The following is a 22,760-nucleotide window of genomic DNA, read 5'->3' as shown; positions in this document are numbered from 1 at the left end:
AAATTTTGTTATTTTTGGACAATGCAAATTTGCAATCAACTAAATTAAATTATCTAAAGTTCATCATTAATTTAAAACGTTTAATTAGCTAATGGATTGTGCACAAACTTAATTACTTAAATGCAATTAGTATTCAAAGCCTTAGTTTAAATAATCAATATAAAATGATTCAGCTAATTTGTTAATGTTTCAAATTATTCTTAATTAATTGATAAGGAAATCAGGGAAAGAGAAGGTAATATTATAAACATGTGAATTAAAGTGTAGAACTTTTTCATTAATTTTCAACCTTACTAAATGCAATGTTACATTTTCTTAATAATAATTTGTCGTGTCCCGTGATGGAATATCTCTAAGGAATACTTTGTAGTATTGTCGATGTGTAGTGTAGTGTACTTAATAGTATTTAATTAACACTTAGATGCTGGTGATTTTTAATCTAGGTTCCAGTTGCTACAAGCATAGGTTGATGGTCAAGAGTAGAGTCAAACTAGAACTGTTACTAGGATTAGGTTCTTCCTAGGACTCACATGAGTTGTGGACTAACTTAAAATAACATAAGTGTTGTCTTATATGCAAGAAGACAATCATCATGATTCTTCCAAAGTTTATATTATTCCATGTTTTAGCAGTATTAAGAATATCATTTTAGCTAATTTCCAAAGTTTATACGAAACGAATGAATGAATATATTTACATGTAATATTTTTTATCACCAAGTAATTCGATTACTGTTATATAAATCGTCTTATTAATAAATAAATACAACAATTAATCTATCATTTCTAAAAAAAACACCTGAAAAATCCTAATATTTACAAATTTTGTTATTTTTGGACAATGCAAATTTGCAATCAACTAAATCAAATTATCTAAAGTTCATCATTAATTTAAAACGTTTAATTAGCTAATGGATTGTGCACAAACTTAATTACTTAAAAGCAATTACGATTCAAAGCCTTAGTTTAAATAATCAATATAAAATGATTCAGCTAATTTGTTAATATTTCAAATTATTAATTAATTAATTGATAAGGAAATCTGGGAAAGAGAAGGTAATATTATAAACATGTGAATTAAAGTGTAGAACTTTTTCATTAATTTTCAACCTTACTAAATACAATGTTACATTTCCTTAATAATAACTCGTGTCCCGGGATGGAATATCTCTATGGAATACTTTGTATTATTGTCGATGTGTAGTCCTAGTGGGTTTTTATGGAAGAGTCTAGATTGATGTTAGTGTACTTAATAGTATTTAATTAACACTTAGATGCTAGTGATTCTTAATCTAGGTTCCAGTTGCTACAAGCATAGGTTGATGGTCAAGAGTAGAGTCAAACTAGAACTGTTACTAGGATAAGGTTCTTCCTAGGACTCACATGAGTTGTAGACTAACTAGAACTAACTTGAAATAACATAAGTGTCGTTTTATATGTAAGAAGACGTCCTGAATAATACCCTAAGGGTAGGGGCTAATTTGCCATGTCTCCCGCTGTCGATAAGGTCTAAGGGGTGACAAATCTTACAATTGTTTGGGGAGGTTAATTTTAGGTGACATAGTTTTTATAGTTAGCTGCCCGATTTTCACATAATGCCTCTTTCAAGAGGTAAAACTAACAAGATATGAGAAACAGAGCGTTTCTCCAAACGGTTTTTATTACTCTGAGCGTTTTTATAACTCAAAGGCTCGTTTATATCAATAATTAATAAAACAAACAAATATTGACTCGATACAATGATTTAGACATTCGTTAAGTATAAACGAAGAGATATAAACATAAATCACTATTGAAACTATTTGCTTTACGATTCTTAAAAATAATTGTAGTTTAGATAATGGACTTACATGGAATGTGTTTCAGGAATAAAACTGGATTAAGGATAATTTCTTTCTTGTTCACTATTGGGAGAGAAAGAGAGAGAGAGAAAACAAAGACGAATAGTTTACTTGTTCTTGTATTAAATATAAATCAAACTAATCTACTTACTTGGCAGATTCTTTGCAGCACTGTAATCAACAGGAATCTGCAAACAAGAGAAATCAGAATGGGATTTAGGGGGAAAAAGGTAATGTTAGAATCGAATTGATGTAATAAAAATATAATGAGAAAATAGGATTTGTGTAGGTTTTTCAAGCAAACACGTTTCTTGAGTTCTTGTTTTTTTTTTGATGTTCTTCATTCATTCTTAATTTTTCATCATTTTCACCAAATACAATGTAATATTATCATAATAGTAAGTGCTATTGACTCGATATACTGTACATACTTTTGTTTCTTGTACATGAAAGCCTAGGAATTTGATCGCTTAAAATTAACATTCTTTCTCTTCAAAATATGATATATATATATTTTTTTTTTGTCTCATTCACATATGTATAATATATATAAACTTCTCCAAAAAAATGTATTTACACAAATCATCTAGAAACTTAACACGTTGATATATTCGTCCTCACTTAGTCCCCATGTACACTATATAGAGTCGTAATTAATTAATCGCTACACGTCGCTAATCAATTAATATTCTAACAATATTTATATGTAGTTCAGTATATAAGCTTATATTATTATAATATGTACAAATCGTTATTATTCTCTAAGAATCAACGATTCTCAATGAAATATAAAGCATTTACCAAAGCATCTTATATCATATTTCAATTAAATTACTAAAATTTATCTATTTCTTTTTTGTTGCTGTTTTCTTGGTCTATTTTATCATTTCTCTCTTTCCAGCTCCAATTATTGACAAACATCCTCTGTATTAACTTTCGCCCTAGAAAAATATACCTATTCGCGCCCCTTTCCTTCCTTCATCTTCTTTTTGCAATAAGATATGTAGTGATAAAAGCTATCACCTCACAATTATATATATTTTAGTTTTTTTTTTTGTTTAATTTTCTTTAATAATTTATTTACTCTTTTGGACCACACCCACAGTCTTTACCCTATTTGTTTCTATTATTTAGTTTCTTAAATATTATCATTTACTTATATATATATAAGGGATTCACTGAAGAAACTAAATGGAAACGAAAAAAAAAGTAACAGAATAATTCACTCTTCAGTCGCTATTCGAACGTATTTATCTTTTTTTTTTAACTTCTTCACTGGACGGCATTTCTAAAGCTACAATAAAGCGAATCGTCTACCTTGTATTTTCGTGTATCTCTTTATGAAAATTATAACAATCATTTGTAATGGTTATAATGACAAAAACAGTTAATTTTTTTTACGCCAATTAGTCTTAAAATATGTTTTCTTTCACTAATTTCATTATCATTTTTTTTTGTTTTCGAAATCCTAACTGCTACAATATTTGATCCCTCATTCAACATACCTGAAGAAATGATACTGATAAATCGCGTCTCTTTTTGACTGGCCTGAATGGAAGAATTTCTTCTATGCTCGAGTGAAAATAATTCTTACGCGAAAATTCGAAATGATGATAATATTTCGTAATGGTAAATCTACGGTATGTCAATTTCGCTAAATCTCCGGTTCCTCTCCACACTATCCAAATAGAACGTTAATCGTAATAATAATGAATAATTAATAATAAATTTATATAGAAAATTTGGCTACGCCAACCGTTTTGTCGTTTTGGCTTAGAGCGAAATAGATCAGTCTAGAAAAATCTGATAGAAAGTTATTATATAAGGCCAAATGCGGTTTCATATTTTTAGTAGATTCTAGAGCTACTATATAATAATGTATGTATGTATATATATATAGATACTTATATGTTTATGTCATGTTTCGCTATGAACCTAGAGATATGGAGTTTGTGATCTACGTGTGCGGCGAGGAGGTTTCTTTAGAGCCATTTCTTCTTGAAACCGCTCATCCTCCTCCCCCACATGAGGTTGTATCATACGATTGTTCCCTGGAGATGCTGGGGGTCCGCGGTGGAGCTGCTGCCGCCGCCGCCGCTGCTGGAGGGCATCGAAGGACCGACTGAGGAGGAACAGGTGTCGCCGTAAGGAACGTTGATTCCCAACACGCTATGCGGCAGACTGCTGGAACTGTGAGGCAATCCGCTCTGGGCTAAGCTCAAGGTGCTGCCAGTTCCCGAACAAGGGGGATTAATCAGCAGTGCTGTATTGCTGGACATCAACGGGGAGCTGCACTCTTCCGGAGGCGTCACCTCTAAGCCGATGCTGCCGTTAAGTGCGATCTTGATGGGATTGTTGCTGTTGTAGCTTGTGGAGAAGTGCGAGAGGCCGACGTCCTCTAAACTGCTTTTCCTGCGACCGGCGCCGACGTTGGTCAAACCTTGACGCAAGGAGTTGGATCTCCTGAGGAGGATGTCGTCGATGACGCGCAAAGAGTTGGATCTGCCGCGCTGGTATCCTGCGACGGTAGGACTATCCGGCAACGAGAGAGAGTTGGATTTGGTTGTAACCAGAGGTGGAGGTCGCGGTGACTGGTAGCCGCTCAGACCTAGACCTGAGCCCCTCCTGCTACCAGCCTGCGATCCAGCCATCTGCTGTACTAAGGTTTGTGAGCAGAAGCTTATGTTCGATTTCCTCCTGCTGTTGTGCCTTTCAAACGTCTTTTGAGCGGAAAACGGACTAGGCCTTACCAAATAACTGCAAAAGAATGATTCAGAAAAAAATCATCAATTTCAATAGTACTCACATAATATCTCCTTCCTCTAATTTTAAATCACAGCTCGGATTAATGATCACATATGATAAGCTACTTCTCTTCTCACTGACGTCGTTGTAATCAACTGCGGGAAGGTTCAGACTTTCCATCCGCGATCTAACAAGGTTCGCAATCTCCGCCCTTTCGATCTGCTGCTCATGGTTATCTCGAGCTTCATCCCCCATGTTAATGGAATACTAAGTAAGACAACAAATAAAGCAAAGCGTTGTAATAAAGACACGAGAAAGACAAGAGGATCCGAGAAGGAGAAACGATCTAAATCTATGAAAACGCAAGCAGCAAGCGAGTTTCAAAACGAAGGTTCATTCATTCACCATTGAGTATAAGTTTGCGGCAAGCTTGTTCTATCCATTTCCAGGAATAGAATTACAACAGCAATACAGGGTCTAATATAATCGAAGTTGGTCTTTCGTGTTTCATGTTTACCCAACTAGCAACTATCTCAACTCAACTGCATCGTCGTTGTGTAGTAAATTCGGTGTGTTCCGTTCTGTATTTGCTTTCTTTTCTTGTTGTTCTCTTTATTTTTTTTTTGTCACATTTTCGAAACGGTACTCACCATCGAGTTACGATTATCTGTACAGCCTAAGCAGGTGCTGCTGCCTCCCTTGGGCCGGTAAGTAACACCTACACGGTCAGGTCCAAAGTCCTCGTCAAGCTGTTAGAAATTAGGAAGAAGCCAAAAATAGTACTAAACTTTTCGTGCACTAGCAGCCGAATCATCACATTTACAAAATATAAACAACAAACAAAAATTAAACAAAATAAAAAATCACACTTCAGGGGAATTATATAAAAAAAACTTTGAAAATCAGATCAATACATGAATTTGTTAATTAGAAAAATTTAATCTTTTAATTGCAATATAATATAATTATCAATTTGCATCATTCTGATTATCATAGCTTTTTCAGATTAATGTTGTATAGTTTTTAGTTGTATTGGGAATCGTGCTTGGATCATGCGGAATTTACTGTATATTATATAATTGGGGAAGTGGAGGGTCTTTCAAAATATGTTACATAAAGCTTTTTTTTGTTGTCGAAGACTGCGTGCGTGCCTGCGCTTATTGTCGTCGTAGTCTGGAAGAGATAAAGTGTGTCCGACATAAAGATTACATAAGTGTACTGGAGAGAAAATCCTTTGAAAGGAGAAGCTAATTTATTTGTGGTATATCAAACGTTGCATTAGAATATAAATAAATTAAGTTTATCATTAATAAGTTTTTGTTAAGAGTTTTGAAATATTGTCAAGTAAACTAAATTTATTGTATATTCGGAGTAATGCAATGTCTCTTGGAAAATAAATGTGAGTTGAAGAAAGAGATATGTAGAGAAGCAAATTGTATGTCGTAAATATATATATAAAGTATGTCTGGATAGATAGAGACAAGAAGAATAAGCAAGAGAAGCTTTTTTTTTCGGTGTGTTATGTTCGTTCTTTGTATTTGTTTTTTTTTGTGGGACATAATGTTGATGTAAAGAAGAGAAAGTAAGAAAAGATATAGAGAATTTATGTTAATTGTATTTTGCTTTTTTTTTTAAATTTTTTCTTGTTGTACTCACCGAGGCTACAGACGGGACACGCACGCAGCTCGACCACGCGGATGATGTGCGACTCATACTCACGTGAGAGGAATCCGAAACGGACGTGTCCTGGGTTCGGTAAATCCCTATAGGGATTTCGCAAGTCGTTGAGCACAGCTTCTGGTACAGCCGTCCGTACGTCCTGATCCACATGTCGTCCTTCGTTATCTTCATCTGAAACAGAATTCAGTCAGCAGCAGTGGCGGCACCGTTTCATCCCAAACCCTTTTTTTTGCGAATGCCTAATTGGGCGGTAATCCACACTCACCGATGTTAAAAATCCGGACCCCGGAGCCTGGTCGATACCCAGGAGAAGCCTGACGAACGTGATCACGTAATCCTTGACGAAGGCCTGATACAGCAGTGTATCAAGCATGCTGGCGCTGAAGACGCTACCAGCGGCGAACGGTAGTCGGAACATGTAAGAGATGTGCGATCCGCGCTCCTTCTCCCTCTGAAAACAAGCACCAGAACATCATCATTAAAAGCGTCCTATCCTCGATTATCGTAAAAGTTAGTCGCGTCATGCTCCATTCAAACAATACCAATAATAATATCAACAATAATAATAATAATAATTGAAAATCGGCCGCAGTGTGTGCAAGAACTCCAACGCAATAGAGATAAACCAAGAATATATGTATATATAACAAAACAAATAGTCAACTAGAAGCAAGCTATGTCTACTCATTGTCTCATTATCTGGGTAGTAAATTAAGAAATTAAAAATAAAAAACTTATTAAATCTGAGGAGCCTGCAACGGCCTCATGATCAGCAAAAAATTTTGGTACCTGTACGAATAGTTTTTCTGATAAGCCGCTAGTGCCAATGCAATCCTAAAAATATATATACAGGTTCTCGTTACATGATCATCAAAACACCATCGATTCCGCTAATTTCTCGACAATCATAACCCGGTTAAATGGATTTGCAATGACTTTTGTATGAATATGGAGAAGTTGGATGAGGGTATGGTTGCTTCGACGGCGGAGATGGTTTGAAAACTCACCTTTTCCATTTTGGAGAGGTGCAGCGCGTATTTGTCGTGCGCCCTGAACTGCATGAATCTCATGTTGGACGATTGAGAGAGTTCCGTTATGCTCTTGATGCTCGGGAAAAACCTACAAAGTATTTTTTTAATGTGAAACTAGTTTAAATAGTATTCGACTCACTTGAACATGGTCTGAACGGCGACTATGGTATTGCAATCAGCCAAAGAATCTTCTTCAGCGGAATTGCTCAATTCCTTATTCACGACGACCACGTTTTCTGCTAAAGTTATACCAGCCCTCAGCAAATCATCCAGACTAAAAGATTATGCATTAATTATCTATTTTAATTGTAAATTTTAATTGTAAATACCAATCGATGGAACCTAGCATCCAATAGACGAGCGGAAAATAAGAGATGGCGTCGAGGAAGGCTATGTCCGGTCTGCGTTCTAGAAGCAGGATGATCGGATGCAAAGACGTTTTGGATCGGAAGTGCGCCCTCAGAGGGATAATGAAGTTGTAGATCCCGTTCGAGGCGTAATCCGCTGCAAGGATGATCGTCTTGTTCTGCCACTGGTAATCTCTGGCGTTTCTATAGCTGCAATGCTCGCAAACTTGGGCCAACTGCAAACAGCACAAGGGTTTCTTCTCCTTCAGGAGGTAGCACAGGGTCGGACTGACTCCGATGTAGGGCGACACTGGCGGGAAACCCTTCACGATCCTAAATCAAAGAAATAAAAAAATCATACATTTGAAAATCATAAACTTGAGATAGTTCGGTTAGAAGCAAATTCAGCTATAAGAAATAATAAAATGTTACACAATCAAATACCTATGAGGGAAGAGTGTATGCACTAAAAATAATATTAAGTAGGTGTTGTTTTATTCATTAAGTTATTCTAAGATGCAAATTGCATCTATGTTCTACAATTAATTCTTAGAAGAAGGACGAACAAACAGCGTGAGTTTCTTTGTTAATTTTGAATCATTACTTTTAACACATTAACTCAATTCGTTCTTTAATATTAATATTTCTTTGTTAAGAGTTAAGGTGTTAAAATTTTGAGACTTTTCGTCGATTTGGTAATGATTTTGAAGCACTCTGTATATGTTGAGCAAGAGCTAACAGTTTAAAGAGGAACTTACCGGGCGCAATCGTCATGCCATGCGGGTCTCGAAGAGTCTGATGAATCAGTGGTGAGACTGGACCTAGGGAGTGCAAGGTTTGGAAAGACAGAGTAGTGTGAAATCAGAAAGAGGCTAAACCAACTAAATAAAACTCTAAATACAAATAGAAATAGATGGTGCAGAGTTAAAGAAAGACACACGACACAGGGGGATGTTTAAATAAAGAAATAAAGATGGAAAGCTTGAAGATACGAACATCGAAAGCGAAAGATTTGAAACAGTGGGAAAAGGGTGGAGAGAAGTACACAGTTCTCGTTCTTTTCTTTAAACGTTTCCGTTTTCTTTGTCTGGAAATCTTACGCAATTTTCTCGCTGGGCGATCGGAAGGGCACGTCATCCTCCAACTCGTCCTCGCTCTCGTCGCCTTCGTCGGTGATGTCTTGGGAGATATTCAAGCTGGAGCTGGTGATCATGTCCGGTACTGGAAGGATGCTGGGTCTTCTCGAGTTCCTCCTCTGATTGACCTCCGGGCTCAGCAAGTTGGGATTATCACCACTCCGCGGAATATCCAGATGATTACCGGTGACGGAGATGTCCAAGGTCACGGAACCTGGAGAAGCGTCTTTCAGGCATTGCTTCGAGGCAGCAAAGTTCGTGGTGTCGGTGAATGTAGCTACAAGAATAACATTGGAGCGGAGACAGTTAAAAAATGATCACAAGAAAACGAGCGGTTAAGGGGAGTAGTTTCAAGATAATCTGGTATTGTTTTTCGGTGCTCAAACATTAAAAGCATCTACATATAATAACAACAACAATAAAAAAAATAAATATATGTGAATCGTTTCCAAAAACAAATAATTCAGCACATCAAAAGAATACACCAAAATACAGGTTGTTTTGCGTGAAATATCAATTAAATATCAACATTTTCCTTTCAGTATTATTATTATTATTATTGTATTATGCATGAAAGTAGTTAGCTTTGTAAATTACACCGCTGTCATTAACAGAATTAATTGCGTTTCATTATTGTTTTTTTTGTATGTTTCGTTCATAATGAAAATAATAATTGTAATAAATGAAACAATGGTTCTGGAAAATAAGGTGATATTTCAGGCGAAAACGACCCTAAAGAAGAAATCAATATACAAGTATTAAAGATAGATAGAAGAAGAGTTAATAATAAGCACCTTACCGAGATGAATATAAATACATAAACCTTCCACCGAATTAACTCTGTGGGATATAAAGAAATGCGATTCGTTGAATAGTCGATGGAAAATTAAAAGAATCAAAAGGATATATTAATACTAATTCGAGAGCAGCCCTAGATGATGGAAAATTGAAATCATAAAAAAAAATAATAATAATAGGATTTCGATTGATTTTCGTATCTTTTTCAAATAATTCTCTGCTGAAGTTGTTGTTAATTTTGATGATAAATGATGGATGATAGTTAACATGCGCCACAACACTCACTGACACAGGTGGGGACTTGCAGTATGAGTAGTGGAGGACCGGTACCGTCTTTGCTAGCTGGTGTGTTGCTCTTTTCTTCCGCTGTAACAATTACCGGCTCCGTCGAGGTGTTATTATTGTTTACTTGCTGGTTGGCCACCGTGAACGAGGAATTTTCCTCCTTGGTGATGCTCATGTAGTAGCAGGTGTCGCTCTTCTTCATGATGTGTCTGGGACCGGGATTGAGTAGGATCGTATCCTCGTAGAACTCGGGTAGCTCCGCCGGTCTGACACCTACCAGAGCGACTCCGTACCTGCGAAATGCAAATGTCGAATTCTAAATGATCCCCCTGAGATGCGACGGTTTTTGGATGGAAAGACGCTTACTTTCGATGTGAATGGAAGCTGGCGTAGGTAAAACTCTTGCCTTCGTATTCGCCGAAAAACCGGCTGTCTCCTAAGACTATGTGATAAATCTCATTACCGGAACATCGGCCGTATAAACGGTGCCATTCCTCTTGAGATTGCTGTCCCTCCCTGCACGAGATAAATCAAAGGTCTTTAGCCAACTAGACAGACACTCGGGCTTCCAAAGCCCACGAATATATGGGCTACTAAATATTCCAGTCGAGTAATATAATTGCTCTCTCGATTTCGAGAAAAAGGAATAGATAATACTCACTGTCCACGCGACGTGTGAAGCAGGAGGGTGACAAGGGTGGAGGCTCCAGGACACGTGCAGTTATTGGCCAAAAGGGCATACTTGAATTCGTCCTCGCACACCACGAACTCGGCAAACTTGACGTGCAACTTATTTTCGGGCCTGAAGATCTGCACGTATTGCGCCACATTCGGCGCGAAATCCTTCACCGCCCAGGACCTCAGTATCGTGTGTTCATCCTGAAACAAGGAAACAACAACAAATTAAATTTAAATACATACAATATTAACGTATTTGTAACAAATGATGTTAAATTGAAGCTAATCAGGAAACGAGTTGCAGTGTTCCGTTATTTCGCTCGGAATAAGGTAATTTACTCACTTGAGCGCACTAATTAAATAAACATGCAAATTTGTTGGTGAAACTATGCGAGAGAGCAGAGTAAACTTTTCGCGAATCGCATAACCGGAATAATTAAAAGCCATTGCTTGTCATTTCCATAATAACAATAACAACAAAATCAATGCTGATGAAGAAACGAACCCGACATTTCTCCAAAGTGTTAATTGTGTGTGAATAATGGCGCACGCCTTTGAAGATGAAAGACAATCTCGTTTATCACAGAGGGAAACGTGTACTGAGTTATTTTGCTTCTGAAGAAGTGAACTATATGATATCCTAAATGCCAAAAGTGCATTTGCTAGAATTAGCAACCCTCGTTGTAACATCGTTTGGGTTAATAAATTTTGTGGTGCTCGCATTAAATCAAATGTGTTGTTCTCCACTTTTGTTCGTCGAGTTTAGTAGCTTGTCTGAAGGCAAGAAAAACGTTTCTGGTAATGTATTCCGCTAATAATTTCAAGTTAGAGGATGTGCGCTCTCTATTTCTCTCTCTGACAAATATAGATGTATATAGAGTGAGCACCAAAAACTATATAACCCAGTTATGAAGTTATCGATCCTCTTTTCCTCGTGGCGGCCGCTGTGGCTGGTGCGGTGGTTTCCGTCCAACAACTAGGTGACAGCCCCCATATTTATTTTCGGTGGTAAAAGCGCTGAACAGAGCCGACACCACCCACCTATACCGTACCGCTCCTGTGTTTGCACCCATTTAATCCTATCCCTGTTTGGAAAAGGGGACACTCCACTACGACTATATACGTGTGTTTGCGCGACGAGGACTTGGATGAGGACAACCGTAAATGTAATTACCCGCATTATTCCTGCACACATCCTATACATACATATATATCTCTGGTGGAACCCCACAAAAGAGATCTCAACACTTGAAATGCAACTGCACTTGAGTTCAGTTTTTATATTCGCGACTTCCTACAAAAAAATGTATTGCACAAATATAGGTTTTCAATAAAAATTTAATTAAAACTTCATTGCAACATCCGTGCACTTTTGATAAAATCAATGCAATGAAAACCGAAAAATGATTATTGCTAGTTCTTTGCTAATCAATGATTGATCTTTTAATTGAATTTCTTTGTCTCGTGGTATTTGTATGTCTATATAAATCAAGTCAAAAACCTTATTTTTCTTGAACGTACATTGAGAAATTGTAATGTTTTTTGTACTCGAAAAATAAATGGAAATGAAGAGAGAATGGTGGAGAAATGGTCTTTTTGTGTGAACTCACCGCGGCCGTTTTGTCTGCGTAATTCCTGGCAGCTAGGACGAAACACGCCTCCGCTTCGTTCATCCTCGCCCTGGCCAAGTCTCCATCCTGAAATGACTTGAGGATTAGTTGGGAAAGCAATTAGCAGGATTCGATTGTGTGCATGCATAACGGGGGTTGCCGGGTGATTTTAAGGGATGGTTGCGAGACCTTTAGACATGATCCTTGGATGTAGATCACGCGTTGAGCCCAGATGGGCACCTGCAGGATCATCCGCATCGTCGTGTCCAATTCCATAGGCGACAGCAGCACGACGTAGTAGTCCTGCAGCAAAGGATGGGCGTAGAACTCGTTCAGGAAATCCATTATAGTGTCTGCATGCAGAGTGGTGCTGCAGACCACGACGTGCTTCTCCGATTGCGCCCTATGGGAGGAATACGAACCGCCTAATTTCTGCCTCTCCATCCACGTGAATGCCAACTGCTCGAACTGGAAAACGAGCAAAGGAAATTACAGGTGTTCTACACGAAAAACATTAACATTTCCATATAACATACCTGAAGAAGGTAACAACACATTTAATGGTGTAAAGATGAAGTTTTAGGAATGGAAAATAATGTAATATAATACCTGTGTAGGTAGGACTATGAGAGCGACGCATATCATGATGACCATGTAGAGTTGCGAGGGCCAAATATCCGGAACGAAATCTCCGTAGCCGACGGTGGAGAACGTTACGACCACATAGTAAGTAGCCTGGAACAGGTTCAAGTGGCGGTGTCCGGCTCTCTGGAAATGCTGTATACCGCAAACGCTATGAAAGAAAGGAGAGAATGGAAGGTAAACACGTTAAGACTGAATAAATGTGGACAGGAGAACGGCACTAAGGGGATCTTTCAATGTTGTCTAGACGCCGTCGAAGCGGAATACAAAGTATTAACGGAAAAGCTCTTCAACCTTACCTTGTAAACACGAGGCACAGAAGCGTTGCCGAAAGTATCGTCAGCTGCTGACTGAGAGCTGACTGTGATTTCTGCATTGCCCTGTGCAGATCGTTCTGAAAAAAAATCACATTTACGATATTAATCATTACTTTAAATATTTCATACATGTAATACACTTTAACATGGAATTTACTGAAATAAACTGAAACTTTCAAACTACATGTAAATACTGAAAATTTGATAAATCAAAAAGAACACTACCTACTACAAATTAACATATTTATTTACTTTGTAAATAGATTTGTAGTAATCATTCTTGACTAATTTGGGAAAGGATAAAATATTTATCTAATGCAGTGTTCCTCAAACTTTTTGGTCCTTTTGCACCCCTTTTTCACTTAAAAAACCCTAAGAATGGTTATGATAGGAATCTTCGATTTGAGAATCACTGCTCTAATGTATATAACCAAACGTACATCGTAGTACCAGAATAATAGTTATTAAATTAACATCAACTCTTTTAAAATACAAAGAAAACAAGAGTATAAACTACTATAAACATTGAATATTTTAACTAGTATTAGAATTAATTATTGTATAAACTCACAAAACATCTTCAAGTTCTTTGAATGCTTTAGTCTTTTGTATAATTTTTTTTAAAATCATCTTCAAAGCTGAAATATTATGAAATGAAAGAAGTTTCTCTTTGGACAAGAAGTTAACGATTTTCATCGTTCCGGCTCTCAAGAAAATTAGAATTTTGATGTATCCTCGGCCGAAAGAGTGTTTTAAATTTGCACAGGCACAAAGAAAGACACACCGCGTCTCCATAGAATTAATGGTATTACGTAATGCTCGACACCGTATGTTTCTTTGATGTGTAAAGCGAGACCGAACAGCAGAGAGAGAAAGAAAAAAGGAAGGGATTTGAAATATATACTTACGAACATATTTTCTAAGGAATGTTTCGCCAGCCAACAGTTCAAGAACACTGGTATGAATACGTTGCGAAGTGGAGGGTAGAATATCTGCGGCATTGCATACAAATATTTCAATTTAAGCAGATAGTAAAACAGAATAAATATATAAATAAATAAATAAGGAAAAAATCTACATGTTTGCATATGAAAATGTAATAAAAGTATACTCACTGTCATCGTAAATGGAATTGTGTTCACTAGCTCTAAGATGAAATGAAAAGACAACAGCTGCTGCCAAATGTTGCCCTGCAAGAGAAGAGAATATGAAAAACATGTATTGCCTCTTGAAAAAATAAAAAAATATATATAAAGGTACGACAGATATAAGCATTGTTATGGACGATGTTTTCCAACGGATTTCCCGTCGCTCGCTATGATTGATCGCACCCTGAAAGTCCTTATCCTGAAACGCGAAACCGATTTACTTATCGTTTCGGATTCGCTTCCACTTCTCGTGCCACTCTTCCAGTCACGGATTTTCAAGAGGACGTGGATTAACAGAAAAAAAAAAACGAAAAACTATATGAAATAAACACGTTTCCTCCACTATTTTCTTTTTATTTCCGTAGGCAATGCGATTTCCTTGCGCAATTTTCAATCAGTTTGGCGATCAAAAAAAGGTTGACGATGAAAAAATTAGTGCAGAGTTTAAATCGATTTAGTTTCACAAGTAATAATCAAACTTTTGACGACGTTTTATTTTCAATTTAAACTCGATTCAATTAAAATTAAATTTCAGATTGAGCTAAATCTTTCAACGAATTAACATATAATACAATTAGGATTTAGAGTCAATCAAGTTTAATGTGTTTATATCGATCATACGCATTAACACATTATAAATCTATATGAAATAAACACGTTTCCTACACCATTTTTCTTTTTATTTCCGTAGGCAATGCGATTTCCTTGCGCAATTTCCAATCAGTTCAAAAAAAAAAGGCGAAATGCAAAGATTGACGATGAAAAAATTAGTGCAGAGTTTAAATCGATTTAGTTTCACGAGTAATAATCAAACTTTTGCCGTTTTATTTTCAATTTAAACTCGATTCAATTAAAATTGAATTTCAGATTGAGCTAAATCTTTCAACGAATTAACATATAATACAATTAGGATTTAGAGTCAATCAAGTTTAATGTGTTTATATCGATCATACGCATAAACACATTATAAAGTTATATGAAATAAACACGTTTCCTCCACTATTTTTCTTTTTATTTCCATAGGCAATGCGATTTCCTTGCGCAATTTCCAATCAGTTAAAAAAAAGGCGAAATTCAAAGGTTGACGATGAAAAAATTAGTGCAGAGTTTAAATTGATTTAGTTTCAAAGTAATAATCAAACTTTTGTGGTTTTATTTTCAATTTAAACTCGATTCAATTAAAATTAAATTTCAGATAGAGCTAAATCTTTCAACGAATTAACATATAATACAATTAGGATTTAGAGTCAATCAAGTTTAATGTGTTTATATCGATCATACGCAGGAGTTAGTGTAATTACATAGTAAACATGTTAAATTAAGGAAATTTGCGTAACTCGTGTAATCTTATTAATTTTAGACTGTATTAACTAGTTTATGAAACAATTAATCTTGATGCAAACTTTACCGAATCTAACTACTATTATTTTGATTTGCATAGTTTTTTTTTCAGTTGTTCTGTTGAAGGTTTCCGATTATGAGTACATGAAAGATGAAGGTAAATTGATTTGTGAGAGCATTGATTCCGGTGCTCATTAACATTCATTCGTGCGCCGAGGAAGCTTTATATAGTAACATTGGAGCTTTCATCTTGGGGGAAGAAGCATAATTAGATCTTCGCGGAAACTTTGTTAGCGCGAAATTAAATTAATTCTCGAGCAAGGAACTTATTATCATTTTGATTACCGGGGGAAGAAGAGTGAAAAAAAAATAATAATAAGGGAAAAACTATAGTAGAGTTCCAATTTTCCCGGAAGCGATGATGATGATGATTATTGCTCGGTCTTCTAAAAGGAACGCTTCAAGTTTAGTGTTGTTCGCGTTTGGAACGAGGACAGTGATTGAACTGGAAGATGAAGATGAAAAGGATGCGCCCGGAAGTTTATTAACCCCGCCGAATTGAGTTACCGAAGGACGAAGGGTGGAAAACCTAAATTGAGTGGCCGGGAAAAGTTCAACGTGTAACCGGATAGAGTAGATAATTAGCAATTGCTCTCTGTTATTATTTTCACGAAAAGGACTTCTTCCATTAACCGTACAACAACAAACAAAAAAAATAGAGAATGAGAAGACACAAACACACACAAAAAAAGGAGGCAACAGGTATTGATTTCTGTCACGGTGGTAAACACGCGGCCCTTGTAAATATTCCAACGTGCGTTCAAATCAATATCATTCGTGTTGCATATTTTTAACTATAAATAAACGAAACGTGATTATCATTATGCAACTGAAATTTTCATTTGCACGATACGTATGTTGTATAATCTCACCTTGTAGCCGAGATAGGCGAGCAGCAAGGCTTCCGTCAGACTGATCACAGCGAGGATGACCTGCACGATCCACAATTCCAGCGGTCTGTTCACGAAGATTATAGCATCCCAATTGATTATCGGATTCTCCTGGAACTTCTCCTCAGTCAGGTTCGCGGATAAGATGTATTCCGACTTGTTCCCAGGCATACAACCATAACTGAAACATTACAATATCAATCAATGATCACAAATCATTCTGTAATTAGTTACGTAATCTCATCGAAACTACAAATATTAAAGTATTAAATATACTTTGATTTATTAATAATAGATGGCGTATCATTGACATAAAAGATAGGCAATCCTATGTGATCATTGTGTAATTTAATAAAAATGTAATTGCTGCCAATAAAATAACAACAAATATAACTATATGAGAAAAGCTTTAATTGAGATAATCATTAAGCTGGGGAAAACAGTGATTTAGATGTTACGTGATTAGTGGTGGAAATGAAAAAGGTAATATATATATAAAGAAAATGACCTTACTCCATGCGTTTTAATCTCAATTTTCACCCCGCAATCGCATAAAAACACACACAACAAACCACCTGTCATTACTGGTTATTCAACAAAGGTTACGTCGCCTGGTTACACGAGCTTCGTTTTTGTTTTACACGAACAAAGCTCGCTTTGATTCATTTCTTTTCTTTCAGATTTGATTTCTATTAGCATTAATTGTGTTTGTACGTTTCCCAACACGTGAAGCAATTAATTAGCGTTTATTATTCTATTACGATAATGGCATTTTGTAGATGTAATAAATCGTAATAAAAATGCTGATTTAATTATGCCACCGAGCGAAATGTTCGTTTCTTTCCATTTCTCTTTAGTTGATTCAAAGAAAGAACACGAAGTTAATTGTGGTTTAATCAAAGGCTGCACGAAATGCGGGATGTTAGTTATAATTTGCATAGATACGTGATTCGAATTATCTAGGGGATGGATGTCAAAACGTATCGCATCTAATGGGGGCGTAATTGCTACAACCATGCCAACTCGGACACTGTGTCTGCTTTTTCGCGTCGAATTTACTCACCATGTGGCGTACGTCGGATTCAGATCGGTGATAACGCGAATTATGTAGAGGACGCATGTTAGGAGCTTGAAGAATAAATTTGCGATTCGTATCCGTAAACCTGAAACAGACATACAAAAAATGATAAAAATCGATTTTTAATCTACAAATTTATTATCAAACCATTTTCTACAATTTTAGCTTTAAAATGCAATTTAAATTTCCAAAATCGCATCAGTATTAACCGAGATACAAGTTAATTAGTCATGAAGTGTTTTATTCAAATTTTATTAATAATACACACATAACTTCGACACACAAAAATCGATTTTTAATCTACAAATCATATTTTGAATTATTATCAAATTATTCTCTACAATTTTAGCTTTAAAATGCAATTTAAATTTCCAAAATCGCGTAAGTATTTACCGAGATACAAATTAATTAGTCATGAAGTGTTTCAATCGCATTTTATTCAAAATTTATTAATAATACTCACATAACTTCGACGTACAAAAATTGATTTTTAATTTACAAATCATATTTTGTATTATCAAATTATTCTCTACAATTTTAGCTTTAAAATGCAATTTAAATTTCCAAAATCGCATCAGTATTTACCGAGATACCAGTTAATTAGTCATGAAGTGTTTCAATCGCATTTTATTCAAAATTTAATAATAATGCACACATAATTTCGACACACAAAAAACGATTTTGAATCTACAAATCAATTTTGTATTATTATCAAAATATTCTCTACAATCTTAGCTTTAAAATGCAATTTAAATTTGCAAAATCGTGTAAGTATTTATCGAGATACAAGTTAATTAGTCATGAAATGTTTCAATCGCATTTTATTCAAAATTTAATAATAATGCACACATAATTTCGACACACAAAAAACGATTTTGAATCTACAAATCAATTTTGTATTATTATCAAAATATTCTCTACAATTTTAGCTTTAAAATGCAATTTAAATTTCCAAAATCGCATCAGTATTTACCGAGATACAAGTTAATTAGTCATGAAGTGTTTCAATCGCATTTTATTCAAAATTTATTAATAATGCACACATAACTTCGACACACAAAAATCGTTTTCTAATCTACAAATCATATTTTATATTATTATCAAATTATTCTCTACAATTTTAGCTTTAAAATGCAATTTAAATTTGCAAAATCGTGTAAGTATTTACCGAGATACAAGTTAATTAGTTATGAAGTGTTTCAATCGCATTTTATTCAAAATTTATTAATAATACACACATAACTTCGACAACATAAAAAATGATTTTTAATCTATAAATCATATTTTGTATTATTATCAAATTATTCTCTACAATTTTAGCTTTAAAATGCAATTTAAATTTCCAAAATCGCGTAAGTATTTACCGAGATACAAATTAATTAGTCATGAAGTGTTTCAATCGCATTTTATTCGAAATTTAATAATAATACTCACCTAATTTCGACACACAAAACACGATATTTAATCTACAAATCATATTTTGTATTATTATCAAATTATTCTCTACAATTTTAGCTTTAAAATGAAATTTAAATTTGCAAAATCGCATCAGTATTAACCGAGATACAAGTTAATTAGTCAAGAAGTGTTTCAATCGCATTTTATTCAAAATGTATTAATAATACACACATAACTTCGACACACAAAAATCGATTTTTAATCTACAAATCATATTTTATATTATTATCAAATTATTCTCTACAATTTTAGTTTTAAAATACAATTTAAATTTCCAAAATCGCGTAAGTATTTACCAAGATACAAGTTAATTAGTCATGAAGTGTTTCAATCGCATTTTATTCAAAATTTATTAATAATACTCACATAACTTTGACAACACAAAAATCGATTTTTAATTTACAAATCATATTTTGAATTATTATCAAATTATTCTCTACAATTTTAGCTTTAAAATGCAATTTAAATTTCCAAAATCGCATCATTATTAACCGAGATACAAGTTAATTAGTCATGAACTGTTTTATTCAAAATTTATTAATAATACACACATAACTTCGACGCACAAAAATTGATTTTTAATCTACAAATCATATTTTGTATTATTATCAAATTATTCTCTACAATTTTAGCTTTAAAATGCAATTTAAATTTCCAAAATCGCATCATTATTAACCGAGATACAAGTTAATTAGTCATGAACTGTTTTATTCAAAATTTATTAATAATACACATATAACTTCGACACATAAAAAACGATTTTTAATCTATAAATCATATTTTGTATTATTATCAAATTATTCTCTACAATTTTAGCTTTAAAATGCAATTTAAATTTTCAAAATCGCGCAAGTATTAACCGATATACAAGTTAATTAGCCATGAACTGTTTTATTCAAAATTTATTAATAATACACACATAACTTCGACAACACAAAAATCGATTTTTAATCTACAAATCATATTTTATATTATTATCAAATTATTCTCTACAATTTTAGCTTTAAAATGCAATTTAAATTTCCAAAATCGCATCATTATTTACCGAGATACAAGTTAATTAGTCATGAAGTGTTTCAATCAGATTTTATTCAAAATTTATCAATAATACATACATAAAACTACAATCACATCATTATTTACACTTTTAACTATAATTTTCATATAGTATTATTAAAAAAAAGTTTAAAGTTTATCTAAAAGTTAAATTTTAGTTCTAATTTACAAAAAGTTCAATTACATAATTGCTTTTTTATTTTGTTTAGTAATGGATTAGTATTAGTTGGAAAATAGACGTTTCAGAAGTGAATGCATCTATTTATTAAATTATTCTCTACAATTTTAGCTTTAAAATGCAATTTAAATTTCTAAAATCGCATCAGTATTTACCGAGATACAAGTCAAAAAGTGTTTCAATCGCATTTTATTCAAAATTTATTAATAATACACTCATAAAACTACAATCACATCATTATTTACACTTTTAACTATAATTTTCCTATAGAATTATTAAAAAAAGTTTAAAAGTTAAATTTTAGTTCTAATTTACAAAAAGTTCAATTACATAATTGCTTTTTTTTTTGTTACGTAATGGATTAGTAATAGTTGGAAAATAGACGTTTCAGAAGTGAATGCATCTAAAGTTTACACTAATTGCGTCGACTTTGAATAGTGAAACTAATTTTATTCCCATTTTCGGCGTAAATTGAAGACACGTCGACTGCAATATTCCAGCTAAAAGGAAAAGAGTTGCGAAATGCAAAATCGATTTAGTTGCGTACGAAAATGCAAAAATTCACGGATTCACGAAGTTCGTGACAAGTTTTCAGGTCTCGTTGTCAGAACTTTCCGGCTTTGTTCACCGCTCCAAGCGACAAACCCTAGCGTTATTGTTGCACTATATACATTTACTTTCTGTTACATTATTACAGTAACAACAAAACCCGACCTCTCCAAATACAGTGAATTGAACCTCTCAAGAGTTTCAAACAATGAAAACCAACTCTAACTATAATAAATCTATATTTATTTCATTAAAATTACTCAAAAATTATGAACTGTAGACAAAAGTAAAAGTTTTAATTTATAAAAAATTTGATATTTAAAATGAATTTGATTGTTTGCTATAAAGATATTTGCGGATTTGTCTTCTCCTCTGCTTATTGAACGATTCCGGTTTTGCTTTGAAGATGTCTTCGGGTGAAGAATTGTAATTTGGAGACGCAATCACGTTGCTTCTGTTCATCTGCTCTGTAGTGCTTTCATCGATTTCTATTAGTTGATTCCTCAGTCTCAGATCGAGACGACGACTGATCGCCTTGGGCATCAGGAACTTGTACAGACCGCTGTTGAATCTCTTCATGAAACTGAGCGAGCAGAAGACTGATTTAAAGACGACCAAAGCCATTACCTCAGTCATCCCGTGGTTTTCTAACAGTTTTATTGAGTGCAAATCTCCGAAAGGTTCGCACAGGTTTCTTAAATCCTCTTCAGATATTGCACGATTTACACCGGTTATCACCAATCCTCCGAATAGTCCGGTACTCTTCAACACGAAACACTTCATTTTTTCTAAACTTATCTTCACCAAAACTGAACTCAACTCAAACTGAACTGAACAATATATAAATTAAAATTGAAGTTAAAATGTAATTAAGTATAGACGAAAACAACAATACATTAAAATTTAAAAACGGTCGCTTCCTTCTTTATTTATACCTGCATTCTTTTCTTTAATTATTATGTTTTTTTTTTATTATTATTATAATCACATGGAAATGTTATAATATAATGATATTTGCAAGTATTGTTATATTTACATTGTAAACATGTTTATTTACAAATGCGTCAAGAAATTTCTTCCATCCATAAACATTTCAATTCAAAACTATAAACGATATCTTTGAAAAAATATATATATATATAAAAAATGAACACTACAGTTCAGTTTAATCGTCTATTTAAAATTGTATTCTTCAATCTAATATTATCAATTTTTTGGATTTTATATTTTCAAATTGTCGACTTTTTACAACATTTCTCTTTACAACTATTAACACTGAATCAAATGTAAAACGCTTTAATTGAAGCTGAAACTGTGTAGAATTGAATACGTGCATCAGTTTAATTGTGTTAATTATGATTTTACTGAAATTTTACACGATTTTACAGCAAATAAATTCGAAGAATTACAAAAAAAAATATATTCATTTTTTTAATTTGAATTGGAAAACAATTACTATCAATCGAAATATAGAATTTAATAGATAAAATTATAAAAAAATTGTATTATTAATGCAAATACTAATAATTAAGGTAAAAAATTGTTTTAAATTGTTTTAGATTTTAGTCTATTTCTCGAAAACTATATATTTCAACTAAACAGTAGAATATGAAAATTAAAGCTAAAATTATAGAGAATGAAATTTAGTAATAATCATATTTGTGTTATTAATGTAAATCCTAATAATTATGTTTCAAAAATGAAACATTAAAATTTGTTTGCAATGCTTTAGATTTTAGTGTATTTCTCGAAAACTATAAATAACAACTAAACTATATAATATGGAAATTAAAGCTAAAACTATAGAGAATGAATTATAGTAATAATCATATTTGTATTAGTAATATAAATCCTAATAATTATGTTTGAAAATTGAAACATTGAAATTTCCTT

At 33.8% G+C, this 22,760-nt stretch overlaps 1 protein-coding gene across 1 annotated transcript; it reads right to left on the bottom strand.

Annotated features, from left to right (window-relative positions):
- Positions 1–2,427: 2,427 nt before the first annotated feature.
- LOC108561027 (potassium channel subfamily T member 2) lies at positions 2,428–21,650 on the bottom strand. The gene is made up of 22 exons (XM_017918793.1): positions 21,224–21,650; positions 17,612–17,711; positions 16,531–16,729; positions 14,225–14,299; positions 14,018–14,101; positions 13,092–13,186; positions 12,760–12,943; positions 12,340–12,618; positions 12,151–12,237; positions 10,524–10,741; positions 10,229–10,378; positions 9,863–10,155; positions 8,744–9,056; positions 8,402–8,464; positions 7,626–7,976; positions 7,436–7,570; positions 7,273–7,384; positions 6,531–6,716; positions 6,305–6,436; positions 5,236–5,334; positions 4,647–4,852; positions 2,428–4,597 (listed from the first exon to the last, which is right to left on the bottom strand). The coding sequence occupies exons 1-22, from the start codon at positions 21,648–21,650 to the stop codon at positions 3,877–3,879; spliced, it is 4,509 nt and encodes a 1,502-aa protein (XP_017774282.1). The 3' UTR covers positions 2,428–3,876.
- Between the last annotated feature and the right edge of the window lie 1,110 nt (positions 21,651–22,760).

Source organism: Nicrophorus vespilloides, unplaced genomic scaffold, assembly GCF_001412225.1.
Source record: "Nicrophorus vespilloides isolate i.1.1-1 unplaced genomic scaffold, Nicve_v1.0, whole genome shotgun sequence".
Taxonomy (NCBI): domain Eukaryota; kingdom Metazoa; phylum Arthropoda; class Insecta; order Coleoptera; family Silphidae; genus Nicrophorus; species Nicrophorus vespilloides.
Note: the sequence above shows the minus strand (reverse complement) of the source record. Positions and strands in the feature narration are given on the sequence as shown.

Bases quoted from the DNA above. Each gene is read 5' to 3' on its own strand.
- LOC108561027 (XM_017918793.1), bottom strand. From the start codon at position 21,650: ATGAAGTGTTTCGTGTTGAAGAGTACCGGACTATTCGGAGGATTGGTG. The intron at 13,187-14,017 runs GTAAGTATATAT...ATTTTTTTTCAG, and splicing joins ATTCCTTAGAAAATATGTTC to AACGATCTGCACAGGGCAAT. The intron at 12,944-13,091 runs GTAAGGTTGAAG...TTTCTTTCATAG, and splicing joins CTGTGCCTCGTGTTTACAAG to CGTTTGCGGTATACAGCATT.